Source organism: Sceloporus undulatus, chromosome 1 (assembly GCF_019175285.1).
Source record: "Sceloporus undulatus isolate JIND9_A2432 ecotype Alabama chromosome 1, SceUnd_v1.1, whole genome shotgun sequence".
Lineage (NCBI taxonomy): Eukaryota > Metazoa > Chordata > Lepidosauria > Squamata > Phrynosomatidae > Sceloporus > Sceloporus undulatus.
The window spans coordinates 42,734,953-42,748,947 of NC_056522.1; the positions used below are offsets into that span (position 1 = coordinate 42,734,953).

At 40.9% G+C, this 13,995-nt stretch overlaps 1 protein-coding gene across 1 annotated transcript; it reads left to right on the forward strand.

The window, feature by feature from the left end:
* Positions 1 to 370: 370 nt before the first annotated feature.
* Positions 371 to 12,053, forward strand: FAM177B (family with sequence similarity 177 member B). Its single transcript, XM_042446770.1, has 5 exons — positions 371 to 515; positions 3,624 to 3,782; positions 6,101 to 6,167; positions 7,463 to 7,560; positions 11,789 to 12,053. Exons 1-5 carry the CDS (start codon positions 489 to 491, stop codon positions 11,984 to 11,986), a joined length of 549 nt encoding a protein of 182 aa, XP_042302704.1. The 5' UTR covers positions 371 to 488; the 3' UTR covers positions 11,987 to 12,053.
* Positions 12,054 to 13,995: the final 1,942 nt, after the last annotated feature.

Consider the following 13,995-nt stretch of genomic DNA (forward strand, 5'->3'; position numbering starts at 1 on the left):
ACAGAAACTGTAAAAGTGTTGGCAAAGGGCAAATGTTACACCTGTGACATGTTACACCTGTGACATGTAAACTTTTTAATAAGGGTTTTTTTTTTGGTGGTGGTGAGGATTCAAAGGGAGATAATGTATACAACTTCCTAAGACTCCAATGCATTGGTTTAAAAACAAAAGGAAAATGGAGATCTTATCTCCATTTCTAGTATCAGTCTTACAGGTTCCTGCACTCCCTTTGTCTCTCACTGCAATCATTTAGATCTACAGCAGTACATAATAAAAACACAAGGAAAAGGCCCAACCCATAATCCAAATACAGCCAGCCTCTTTTCAGAGAGCAATATCCTGAAATGTTACAGTTCTGTTTTTTCTGACTGGCTTCTTGTTTTGCATAGCTTATGTTTCTGAAAGATCTATGCATGGCTTTCCAGTTATGTGTTCTCATTTTTCTCTTACCTACTTCAGCAGCATTTTAATCAAATCTTATTTCTGCCATGGAAGATAGCCAAGGGAGTCTAACTGTGAGTTACTATTATGTTTTTACCATTGTTTAATACTTTTAAGAATAGCTACCTATCACAATGTCTTGCACACAGCAGAGCAGAAAATCCTTTGAGCCTTCTGAAAGATTTAACTGTTGTTTGTAACTGTACCTGGGGAAAAATGCAATTGTAAAGAAAAATATTCATCTTGTGCTTCTGAGTAACATGACTGGGCAGGTTTCATCAGTACACAGTAAGATCAATGTGTAAAATACAAAAATTAAATGCACCAAGTGAGCCTAAATACCCTGAATGCACCAGATTGTGTTTGATCTTCGAGGCTAAGCAGGTCAGGCCTGGTTAGTACTTGGATGGGGAACAGCCAAGGAATACCAGATGCTGTAGCTACATTTGTTGTTGTTGTGTGCCATTAATTCATTGCCAATTTATGGTGACCCTAAGGCTTCCCTACCACAGGGTTTTCTTGGCAAGATTTGTTCAGAGGAGGTTTGCTAGTGCCTTTCCCTACGGTTGAGAGCATGTGACTTGCCCGAGGTTTCCAGTGGGTTTCATGGCTAAGCCGGGAACAGAACTCTGGTCTTCAACGCTCAACACTCAAAACCATATACCACACTGGTACATTTCACAAGAAGGAAATGGCAAGCCTCCTCTGAGCTTTCCTTGCCCAAGAAAACTGTATGAAATTCATGTGACCATCCTTAAATCAATAGATTAATTTGTTCAAAATCTACAAATATATACTCTTCCATTGTTCCTTGCTTTACCGATATTGTTGCTCTTTTTTAGTCCAAAGATAACATCTCTTCCTCTAGTTTTGGCCACTGAATTAAAATAATTTTGAGCAAAGCAGTGGGATAGGTTTGGAACTGAACCTGCCTTTGTTACCATAGTGGCAACCAAGAATAAAAAGCCTATCACATTCTTCATGGTTGTACCCTTGGTTTTGTTTCTTGGTCCTGGTAGCACAGTGGTTAAATGCCTGTATTGCAGCCACTCACTCAAAACCATAAGGTTGCAAGTTCAATATTAGCCAGGGTTCAGGCTTGACTCAGGCTTGCATCCTTCCAAGGAGGTCGCTAAAATGAGTACCCAGATTGTTGGAGGCAATTAGCTTACACTTTGTAAACCACTTAGGGAGTGCTTAAGTGAACTGATAAGCGGTCTATTGCTATTGCTATTCCGAGGTCGCTAAAATGAGTACCCAGCTTGTTGGGGGCAATTAGTTTACAGTTGTAAACTGCTTAGACACTGCTAGATCGGTATAAAGTGGTACGTATATAAAAGAAGCTGTTTGCATTTTTGTTTTGGTCACTCTGCAGTGCTTCCCAAATTAAGGGGATCTCCAGATGTTAAACTATATTTCCCAGAATCCTTCAGCACAGGCCACAGTACCCTTTACTTCAAGGAATTTAAGTCCAACAACATCTGGGATCCCAAGGTTGGGAACTACCATTTTAAAAAGTGAGACCAAAAAATTCTATTGAATTCTGTTCTAGTGGAAGTGGCACAACATTTGGTTCTCCATGCAGATCATCCTGTTCACATACTGGTTTTGCTAGCGAGGTTACATGGGAAACCAAGTCCAACAATGTCTGTGGGGCTACATGTTGTTGTTTTTTACCTCTGGGAGATGTGAAAAGCATTTATACATCTGGCTAGGGTTTGCAGGTGTCCTGTTTTCTATGGACTGCCCTATATTTAGGGGCTTGAAGTCCAGCACTGCGTTGGGACAACGTGAGATGCATCAAATCCCTTATTCCCCAACTTGCTGAGCATGCTGACAAGTTGGAGCATGTCCAGAGGAGGGTGATCAAAAGGGTGAAAAGTCTGGAAACCATGCCCTATGAGGAGTGGCTTAGGGAGCTGGGTATATTTAGCCTGGAGAAGGGAAAGTTAAGAGGTGATATGATAGCCCTATTTAAATATTTAAAGGGATGTCATTTTGAGGATGGAGCAAGCTTGTTTTCTGCTGCTCCAGATATTAGGACGTGGACCAGTGGATGCAAACTGCAGGAAAAGAGATTCCACCTCAACATTAGGAAGAACTTTCTGGCAGTAAGTGCTGCAGTGGAACACACTTTCTCAGGAGTATGGTGGAGTCTCTTTCTTTGGAGGTTTTTAAAAAGAGGCTGGATGGGCATCTGTTGGAGGTGCTTTGATTCTGTATTCCTGCTTGGCAGGGGGTCAGACTGGATGCCCCTTGAGGTATCTTCCAACTCTATGATTCTGTGCACCTGCTGCCTGATCCTAGTAGGAAGGGCAGGATTCTACCCCTTCTTGTCCTCTCCTCCCACTGTTAATTGAGTGCAAACATCTTTGGCACTCTGAGTTCAGAAAACATGCAGGGGTAGTTGTGTTGTCCATTTAATAAATAAAAACAAAAATCCATCAGCGATACCTTTATTGGCCAACAGAAATGCACAATATATTTGTTGAAAGCTTTGGAAGCTTCATGGGCTTCTTCATCAGGCAAGATGTTGCAAACCAAACAGGAGGGGGAAAAACCAATTGGAGATGTTAGTCAGATGCCTGCATGTTGTTTCAGTCCTTAGTAAAGATGTTATGATGGAGAGGATATCTTTTGCAGGCAGGCTCCTCCTCCTCCTGTCCATGTGGCAATAGGGAGATTTTCAAAGTCAAGGAAATTTAGAGTCCATTTGCATCTCAACAGTGACCCCTCTTTTGAAATCCAATATCTCTCCATTCCATTAACAACAGTGACCTAGAAGTCTGTTTTCTATTTTTAAAGGAGGTCTTTCCTTGACCTCAAAGGGTCCATGGAAGCCCAGAAAGTGATTTTTAAAGTCCCTATGCCCCCCCCCGAGAACATTTGGGGGTGGAAATGTTGAAAAAACATTTTTTTTTAACAATTTTTGATGGAATGGGGTAAGCACATGCAACCTACAGGCCAAACTTTCCCCACTACTGATCTATACCCTTTTTATAAAATTCTGACTTGTCCTTCCATTTTATCTGAAGATTTTGGTTCTAGTTTTCAAAACATCATAATGCAATCTAGTAAATCTAATTTGTAAAAGAGATAAAATAAAAGATACCAAATTCTCCAGAATTGAAATTCTCCTAAAATTGTTTCAGCTAAGTCTTTATATTCTTTCTTATGAACAGAGGCAAGAAAATGGTGACAAGCAAGTGGGAGATGAAAGTTCAGAAGAATGTAAAAATCCAAGAAGGATTATTTATTTTGCAAACGGTGAATCTATGGAGGAGTACACTACTGAGGAAGAAGATGCAGAAGAGAACAACCATGAACCCCTTCTTGACACTGTGAGATGATAATGATGATGATGATGATGATAATGATAATGATTTAAATATATGCTAGCTTTCGATAAAAAAAAACAAGGAACCTAACAATTGTGATAAAAATGTATCACAGTAACATGGTACAATAGTTAATAAAATCTTAGTAAGGTAAATATAACCAACAGTTGAAACTGCCTTCTGTAACATACTGAAGGGCCTAAACAAACGATTTTTCCCCCCTAGCATTTGCTAAACTCTGCGGGAATTAATCCGGGAAAAGTATGAGGGTATCACAAACGAATGATCCTATTCTTTCTTCACCAGTCATCAAAGGGCAGAGGCATTCAGATTTAGGCCTCTAATGACAATCTTAAAATGTGAGCAAGGCTTAAAGGGAGAATGCCAAGTCTTCAATCTCATTTTGGTCTATGACCATAAATAAATGTTGATTATTTTGAAGTCTTCAGTCTAGATTCTATGAGGGATAGAAATACATCAGAATGGTTGAAACTAAGGACTTACGAACAGCATCCTGCTGTTCTGTTTCAATCGAGCTAGTTCAAGAATGGAAACACACTGGTTTGGCATAATTTTTAATATGCTTTCCACCACAATAGCACTTTGGCAATCTATGATTGAGTTATCTAATTTTTGCACTGCCAAACACAGCCTGTGTGAATGTGCTGTTCTCCCCCCCCCCCCCCAAAGCATGGGGCTTTTCAGCTTCAGGAAGTTGTTGGCAGCTGTGATAACTGCTCCTATCCCTTACCGAAGCACGGGATTAATATGTGCACATTCACACAGGCACCATGTACTTCAAGAAGCTGCCAACTGCCTTCCGAAGCTGGCTGCTGTGTGAACTGTTGACTACATGATTGCTGCGAGGATCATGGGGGAGAGAAGCATATACCACATGACTGCCTGAGAAGTGGAACTGTTGCAGAAGGGACCTATTGTATGAAAGCAGTAATGGAATAGCAGTGAGACTGAGAGCCTAGACTGCCTGAGAAGTGGAACTGTTGTAGAAGGGACTTATTGCACAAAGGCAGTAATGGAATAGCAGTGAAATCAAGAGCCTATTGACAGGTTTTGCCCATCAGTAACAAATTTTGGACAACAGTAACAAATGAGATGCAGGGCGGCAGGAGGAGGAACACAATGTCATGTAATAAGTACCAGCCAAATACACTTTTATCCTGCTGAAATTTAGATTTGTCTGGCAAAGTCCTAAAACCACATATAATAGTTGGCTGAAGACTGAGAAGAGGCCATAAGGAAGACCTGCCTCTGCTCACTTTTTGTGTGGCAAAGGTGACATTAGCCCAAGATAGGCCACTGTGAGGGGTTTTAGGGGGCATATTAGACCCCTCTAGAGACCTTAGAAGGTGGCACATCTGTAAAAAAAACAATCAATTTTTTTGCCCCTCAAATGCCCCCACTCTCTAAAAGTGTGGGGCATTTTTGCCATTTTTTTTAGGGTCCCCTGGCCCATTTTAGGCCCAAGAAAGGCATTGTTTAACATCCTGTTTTTAAAAAAAGGCCTTTCCTGGACCTAAAATGGACCAGGGGAGGCAAAAATGTGGCGGAGATGCCTGCACACCCTCAATGGAGCATTTTGGAGCAAACCATTTTTTTGAAACATTTTTGAGCCTTGTGACTAAAAAACAATCATGGGGGGCACATCTGCTCCTCAGGCTACAGTTTGCCCTCTCCTGTTTTAGTGAAATAACAGGAACAAACAGATAAGCAGAATCTGCCTTCACCTCTTGCTTACTATGATGGATGAGAGAATGACAGTGGCAGGGAGCAGCTGCTCTTACCCTGCCTCAGTTGATTGCCTGCCTTTGCACTACTAAATGGTGATATACATAGTATGGGAATAGATTGAATGGAATTGTAGCTTTATCTCTTCTATTCTAAAATCTCAGGATGCAGTGGGTAGATGGTAAATGAATTAATTATTCCAGGAAGAAATTTAGCTTTAATCTCTGCTGTGCTGTTTTAGCCTGGGAGTGTACTCAGGAAAATTGTGCATATCTTTGTGTCTGTTAAAATGTCTTGAAAAATGAGATTGCAGCAGAATTACAATTTGGATGTAGCAATAACCCATTAAATGCTGTCTATTAATTGGAGAGGCAAGAGAACCTTTGGTGCTTTAGATGTTTATGGCCTATAGTTCCCATCAGCTCTATTCCAACATGGCCAGTTATAACAGTGAGACTTGTAGTCCACAACAAATCAAGGGCAAAAGGCTCCCTACCTCTACCCTTAATAACATTGCAGTGGCTACACAAACATAAATTTCTGTCTTGTCACTGGTCTTTGTCTTTGTTTCATAGGCCACCCTCTCCTGGGGTAGTTATCTGAAACTCTGGGTACTTCGAATTGCAGCAACATCTTTTTTTAGTAAGTATATATATATATTTGCTATAGTTTGTTTGGTGGTCAGACTGGTAGAGCAAGACATATTGTTATTATTGTTGCTTTGTGTCTTCAAGTTGTTTCCAATTTATGGCGGGTAGGACCCTATCATGGGGTTTTCTTGGCAAAATTTGTTCAGTGGAGGTTTGTTATTGCCTTCCACTGAGGCTGAGAAAATATGACTTTCTCAAGGTCATCCAAGAGGGTTTCATGGCTGAGCTGGGAATCGAACCCTGGACTACAGAATCACAGTGCAACACTCAAACCACTATGCCACACTTTGTGACTTGTTAACACATCATTAGTAACTACTGAGAAACATACTTTTTCTCAAATGACACAATTATAGCACCATGACTCTACTTTAACTGCCATGGCTATATCTTGTGGAATTCTGGGGTTTGTTATCTAGTGAGGTATTCTCTGAGTGTTCTGAATATCTTTCTCTAAACTGCAAACTGCAGGATTCTATAGGAAGCTGCCATGGCAGATAAAACAGAATAACAGCACTCTAATCATGTAGATGGAAGATTATGGGTGAGAAGCTGTGTTTTTTCTCCCCAGCAATCAGTCTGTTTATTTTTTCATCAATCAAACAAAAACCCCAACACCTATGAGGTATATAGTATGGGAGTAATCATGTGCTACTTCTATCCAGCTAACAGCCATTAGATAAAATAATATTTCTTTCTGGACTTTTTAATGCTAATTGGTTTATTGTCCTTAAGACCTCATTCCCACTTACAAATAATTCAATTTGTGATCAATTGAGGTAAAGTCAAAATACCATAAGATGGGAAAAAGTTCCCCAAAAGTTCTAAAAAATAATGGAGGAGTAGCTGTAAAGAGGGGGAGCAGAGTGGTAATGGAACCTGCAGCAGTGTGAGCAGCCCAAAAATGGTGCTTTGCCCAGGGAGAAAGGTTCAAGAGATGGGCAAACACAGGTAAAGTTTTTTAATGTAGGCTTGACCACACTTAAGAGACCCCCCCCCCCACGATGATTGATGATTGCGTCACAGGGAACCGAGTCCGATCCGCATCCCATTCACAGTAGCACTGAATTGATTTATTGCAAAAGACACGGGGAATTCTGCAGATCTGAAAGACATGCTTTAAACAGGACTAGCACTGGGGGCCCCTCGACAAACTGTGTCAGGGATTCGGTGGAAGTGCAAATAAGGCCATTGAAACCACCTCAAACCAGTTTGCAAACCAGTTTATTATGTAGTGGGAATGAGGCCTAAAATAAAGGTTCAAATTTTGTCCAATCACTTTTACAGCTTGTGAATTCCTTGGTGGAAAGCTAGCCACGTTCCTTGGACTCACTGAACCCAAGTATCAGTACGCAATAGACGAATACTACAGGACACAGAAAACGGTAAATGCCATTGAGTCCCCCAGTGGTGTAAAAAGCATTTGGCATTTTATGTGATGTCCAGGCTTGTTTGTGTTAATTTTAAGATACATAATAAGTTCTGAAATATCCCAGATTTACCTAGACAGCAAAATAATGGGAAATACCCAATGGACCTGAAAGAATGACCCTCATTGTGGTTTAATTCCACAAATCAGCTGAATGTTTTTCAACCAAGAAGACTAAATATTTATAGTCATATAAATATTTCTTGTCAGAGACATACTAGGCAAATTTGTGGAATAACACCTCTTTTTGATACATGTGGAGAATTGCCCTTCGGCACAACTTGTGCTGAAGTTGTGGGGAACTTTTTTTTTTGTCTTGCAAGTTTCCCTACATTATTGATATAGGCTCCTCTTTAGAAAAACAGCAACACTGATCACTGCTTTTCTGATCATTGGTCATGTTGGCTGGAAATGGAACACCTATGGGCCACAAACTGTAGACCCTTGTTCTTGACATGGCTTTCCAACTAAAAAAAGAGAAGTTATAATTCTGACAGATACAATTACATGTAACATATAATTTGTCCCTCATTTGTCCAGCTTTTTCCTAGGTAAGTATAGGATTTCAATCCACATGGTGCACAGTGACACCCTATTACTCTTCCAGACCAGTTGATACTGATTCACCATTGGACCATTTTTTAAAAAATGCTAACATTTTCTATTCTTAGGCCAGCATTTATTTAATGCAAGCATCCTCTGTAGCTAATTTAAGAGCACTTGAAACTCCCAGGGAGGAACATCCAGGAAAGAGTCTGACGGTGTGTGTGACTAAATGCTTCCATTTTTGTCTATCCTCAATTTACTCCCCATCAATTTAACTCAGTAATGGCCTTCCATATTAGTGTTGCTTGAGAGTATGAGCAACTCTACCTAGAATTTCAGATTTTATCAGTTCCAGCAAGCAGTATAGCCAGTGTGGTTGCTATATTTTAAAAAGAAAGAAAGAAAAGAGAAAGGACACATTTACCAACAATTTCAAGCCACCAATAGGATGGCATTCTCCCTTTAAAGACCTCTGATATGTAAGCTGTGATAATTGCTACTAGAAATATCCTTAACCTTCACTGTATTTGTAACAACAATTTTGCCTTCTCTTTACCCCTTTCTCACTTCTTCCAAGAGCCACCTCACTCACTCTACCAAGCCACCTTGTTCTCTTACCCACATGCAGCCTCAAGCTGCCTCAGCCTCCTTTACTTGGCTAGCTTGTCTTTCCCTTCCAGGTCTCCCTCTCTTCTCCCCCACAACCCTTGGGGATTACAGTGGTACCCCGGGATACGAATGCGCCGGGTTACGAATTTTTCGGGATACGAAAAAATCCCATAGGGATTTATTGCTTCGGCTTACGAAGGTTTCTTCGGGTTACGAAAAAACCGCGGCGCTATTTTCCGCCACCGGAGGGCAGCAGAGAGCTATTTTTCCATTAGCGCCTATGGGAATTCGGCTTACGAAGGTATTTCGGGTTACGAAATTAACCGCGGAACGAATTAATTTCGTAACCCGGGGTACCACTGTATTCAGACACTGGTATTTTTTTTAACAAGTCTATCCATTCCACAACAGAACAATACACAGATTAACATGTAGATTGCTTCCTCTCAACCAACAGTAGCCCACTCTCTTCATGCTACATTATCTGAAGATGCCAGCCACAGTTGCTGGTGAAACTTCAGCAATAAACTCTTGTAGAACAAGGCCTCATAGCCCGTAAAAACCCACAAAAAACTAAAGATAGAGTAGATGATACTAATGTATTCAAAACATGTTCAAGATATGCAGAGTTTTATCCCAGTTTATCCCGAGTCTATTCACATCAGTTATTCACACAGCTAACAATGCAAATCTTTTAGGAAAACACTTTGTCCCAACATCAGTCATTTCACAAAGTTTTTTGTGGGGATAAAGTGGAAAGGAAAGCCATAAAGGTAGTTTTGAGCTCACTGGAAGAAAAGCAGGATATAAATGCCACAAAACTATAGATATGCATACAGTGATAAAGCAGATAAAAAGAATAACTGGCCTTGGGGGGGGGGGGGAATCCTCTGACATGTGCATGTACTATTTTTTATCAGGCTTACCGGGGAATGATTATAGAGTAATCATTGCACAAAAAAGAAATGCATGACGATGGTTGAAGTCCCAGAATGTTGATCCTATCGAATTACCTCCTTGGAACAACATATTGTTCCTTTCTTTGGTAATATTTCAAAGAAATAAGAGCAAACTGACCTGTTCACCTTGCAATTGCTGAGAATCATGTTACCAACTGCCATGTTAAATGGATGTTTTGTCAGAGGCTAAGCTGTTCAAAAGCTTGTCCTGATGTCCTCTGGTGTGAGAAAGCTGATCAGCAAGAAACATGTGCACTGAATGCAGTCAGATGGGGACAGGATGTTGTGAAGAGTAGGGAGAATAATTTTCTGGCTGTGAAGCTCTGTGGGAAGTGATGAATAAAGACTTATTTGAATCTGGTCACATTGAGGCATTAAAGAATGTTAGCACTCAGTCCCCACCACAGATGTTTCATGTTGGTGTTACTATATGTGACATGTTTCAGTTGGACTAGAGCTCTGGCTCACTTTTTACAAATGGCATGTTAACGGGAAATTACCTGTACCGTGTGGGAATGCATAATATTGAATGTACTGTTAGAAAACTAGCTATCATAGGTTTTTGCCTTCTCAGCAACCCTATTCAGAAAATAATCCTAGTCAATTAGAACTGCAGAAGTGAAATCTCCTTGATCCCATACAGCATGGAACAAGACACTTTTCCAGCTCTGAGAATTCCCTGCCGGCATGACATGGTCTGGATACCATGCCCTATGAAGAGTGACTTAGGGAATGGGGATATTTAGCCTGGAGGAGAGAAGGCTGAGAGATTATATGATAGCCCTAGTTAAATATTTTAAGGGATGTCATATTGAGAATGGAGCAAGCTTGTTTTCTGCTGCTGCAGAGACTAGGACACGGAATAATGGATGCAAACTACAGGAAAAGAGATTACATTTGGAGTAACTTTCTGACAGTAAGAGCTGTTTGACAGTAGAACAGCCTCCCTCGGAGGTTGGTGGAGTCTCCTTCTTTGGAGGTTTCTAAACAGAGGCTGGATGGACATCTGTTGGGGGTGCTTTGATTGTGTATTCCTGCATGGCAGGGGGTTGGACTGGATGGTCCTTGAGGTCTTTTCCAACTCTATGATTCAATGATTCTATATTTCTGCAAAGTGTAGCCCTGGGGGCCTCATGTGACTCCCTAAAGTAATTTTTACAGATGTTGACCCCACCTCCAGACACCCAAGAGTGCTCTTTTCCTGACTAAACAAAGGGATGAATTGCTTCATCTGGAAGCCTTACAGTGAGCCCTTCTCCACATGGTTTAACTTAAAGGAAAAATGTTTTTCAAAACAGAAGTGGACATCTGACCACTTCCAGGTGGTTGTTTTTGTTTTTATTTTGGCTTTTTGCCAGTCTGTGAAGCCCCTGAACTCAGCACAGTTGCCTACCCTTGATCTGTGCACTCCCTGTATGAATTCAAATACTGATTCTCAAGGTTTCCAAATTGTGCAGGGAGCCTGCATGATTAGAGCTGGTCTCCTGTGAAAAAAATTGTCTCCCGTTCTGTACAGGGCTGTAGAGTCAGACTGCAGCAATGGACTTACTCTTATGCTTTTGCTCTCTGGTGTGATTCCAGCCATACATTTCTAGGATGGGAATCTCTGCTACTGATTGGAAAATGTCTGCAGTATTTGATAAAAAATCAGGTATAAGAGGCTGTTTGAAGTCTGACAAGCTGTTGCATGGAATGAGCTCTGCTTTGCAGGCCACAAAGGTGCAGCACAGAACTGAGCTGTGCTTTGCAGGCCAAGATGCTTTTTGACCAGACTTATTCCTGAGTATACATATATGGAATTGAGCTATATTTTGTATGCTTGGTGGACAATTTGGCTATTATTGTCAGTTCACTTACAGCTTTTTTTGCTTTTGTGCATATTCTCCAAATGGGTCATATCATCTTCAACTTTATAGGCTGCATCTTTGCCTAGTAATATTGGTGTAAAAATCTTTGGAAAGGTTATAATAAGTTCTTGCCTACAATCTTTATCTTCTGCTTTTCTCAGACATGACTAAAGTAAATTGGTTTTGTGCAATGAATCATTTATTGTCTGGAATTATTTTTCAGGAAAGTGAAAGTGATGAAGATGGTGAAGAGATGCCAGAGATGGAGGTGGTGACTGCTACAAATGAAAAGCAGCACCTAGAGCCACAGAGCCTAAGATATGGGTCCATTAATTGCAAAGAGATGTCTGTATTTTCTCAGGAAACTACTGTTACAAATGTAAATGAGCTTGGAGATGGCAATCTGACAGGTCTAAAATGAGTCTTTCATCTGTGCCTTAGCTCTTATGAGGAAGGGAAAGGTGTCAGTTGGGTAATTAAACAAAACAATTCTGTCTACTGGAAAACAAAGACTGCATTGTTGAGTCACTCTGGCCTGCTCAAAATGTGGACATCTTGAGAAAAGGATAAACTACAGTGGTACCCCGGGATACGAAAGCACCGTGTTATGAAATTTCCGGGATACGAAAAAATTCTATAGGAAAAAACTGTTCCGGGTTACGTTTTTTTTTTTCGGCTAACGAAAAAAAAATTTGGTGCTTTTCGGCGCTTTTTCGCACGAAATCGCGGCTTCCAGCGCTAGCGCCTATGGCTTTTTCGGGTTGCGAAAGATTTTGGGTTACGAAGGGCGCCGCGGAACAGATTATTTTCGTAACCCGGGGTACCACTGTATTCGAAGCTTGGGAACATGTTTTTTGGGGGGATACAACCCTCCAGAATCTCCTTTTTGGCAAATTGTAGTTACAAGCTCTGAAATGGTTAGCAGTTGAAGAAGGTGGATGATGTTAAAGCGTTGGTATTCAAATAGGGGTTTGGTAAACCCTGACAATCCTTGAAAGCTCATTTTTTAAATGATGGGTTCCTCATTGAGAAGACCAGAAATGGCAGTTAAGAGTTCCTGAAAGTGTTTTCCTCAAATCTGTCACTTAAAAAGAGATGGGAACCTCTGCAACAGGGATGGGAATCATTCAGAACTCTAGATGTTGTTGAATGTAAGTTTCCAGGATTCCTCACCACTGCTCCTGATGCTTAGAGCTGACGAGATTTACAGTCCAATGATATGTAAAGGACCTCATGATTCCCACCTTTGCTTTACAACAAGGGTGGGCAACTGTGTGGAAGCAGAGACCAATTCTTGCCCCCCCAGGACCAATGGATTGCATCCTCAGAGCAAGACCGAATACCTCTGTTTTCCTCTGAAGTCTCCCGAAAACAATGACAGGTAGTGACAAAATGGTGAATGGTGAGGAATGCTGGGAGCTGATGTCCAATAGCATCTAGTACAAGGTTTGAACTTCTGGAATACTTATGGGAAGTTATTTTTGTCTAGCTTCATGCACTGAGGAGGGTGTATGTGTTGTATGTGTGCCAAAGGTTCCAGGGAAAAAAATTAAAAAATGGAGATGGGCTACAACCCATGGACCACACTAAATGCATACAACCCATGGACCACACTAAACCTTTGTCCATAGCCTTCCAGGTATTTTGGACTTTGGCTCCCAAAATCCCTGACCATTGGCCAAGACAGCAGAGGCTTTTGGGAGCTGAAGCCCAAAACATCTGGAGGATCAGAGCTTGGGAATCACTTTACTAATTTATTTTGTTATCTCTAATCAGTGATCAGATATAAGGGGCTATTAAAAGCCTATGACTTGTTAAATGGAACTGATCTCTGATTTTCACTTTAAGAAGCTGTTGCCCAAGAGCTTACTCTTAAGTGAATATTCAGATAATTGGCTTGTGGTTTGTATGTTCAGTGGGAAGATGCTCAGATAGGGAAGAATTACATTTGTCCCTCACCACCACACCCTTTCCAAGTTGGCTATGCCAAGGAGGAAATGTTGAGTGTATTCTACAGTACCATTCTCAGTTCAGACTTGAGTCCTTTTCTCACTATACAGTTATAGTGCCATTGTCCAGTATGAATCTCGTGACAACATCCTGTGGAATCCTGGAGTCTGAATTTAAGGAGAAGACCAAGAAAGCTTAACTATCTCTCCAAACTTCAAATCCCAGGCTTCTACAGAATGCAGTCACGAGCATTAAAAGTAGCACCATAGCACTATAACTGTGCAGTGTGAGATGGTGTGACAGGACCAGGAGAGCTAATAAGGATCTTGCACAAACTGAAGATCCTAAAATATGCTGCAGAATTATTTACAATATTCCTCAGTAAGCAAGCTGATGGGCAAAAGATTTACAGACATGGGAAATGCCCACAAACTTTAGGAAGTTGGTTCTTTTTCTGCCCCGTTTAAGCATGGAGATAAC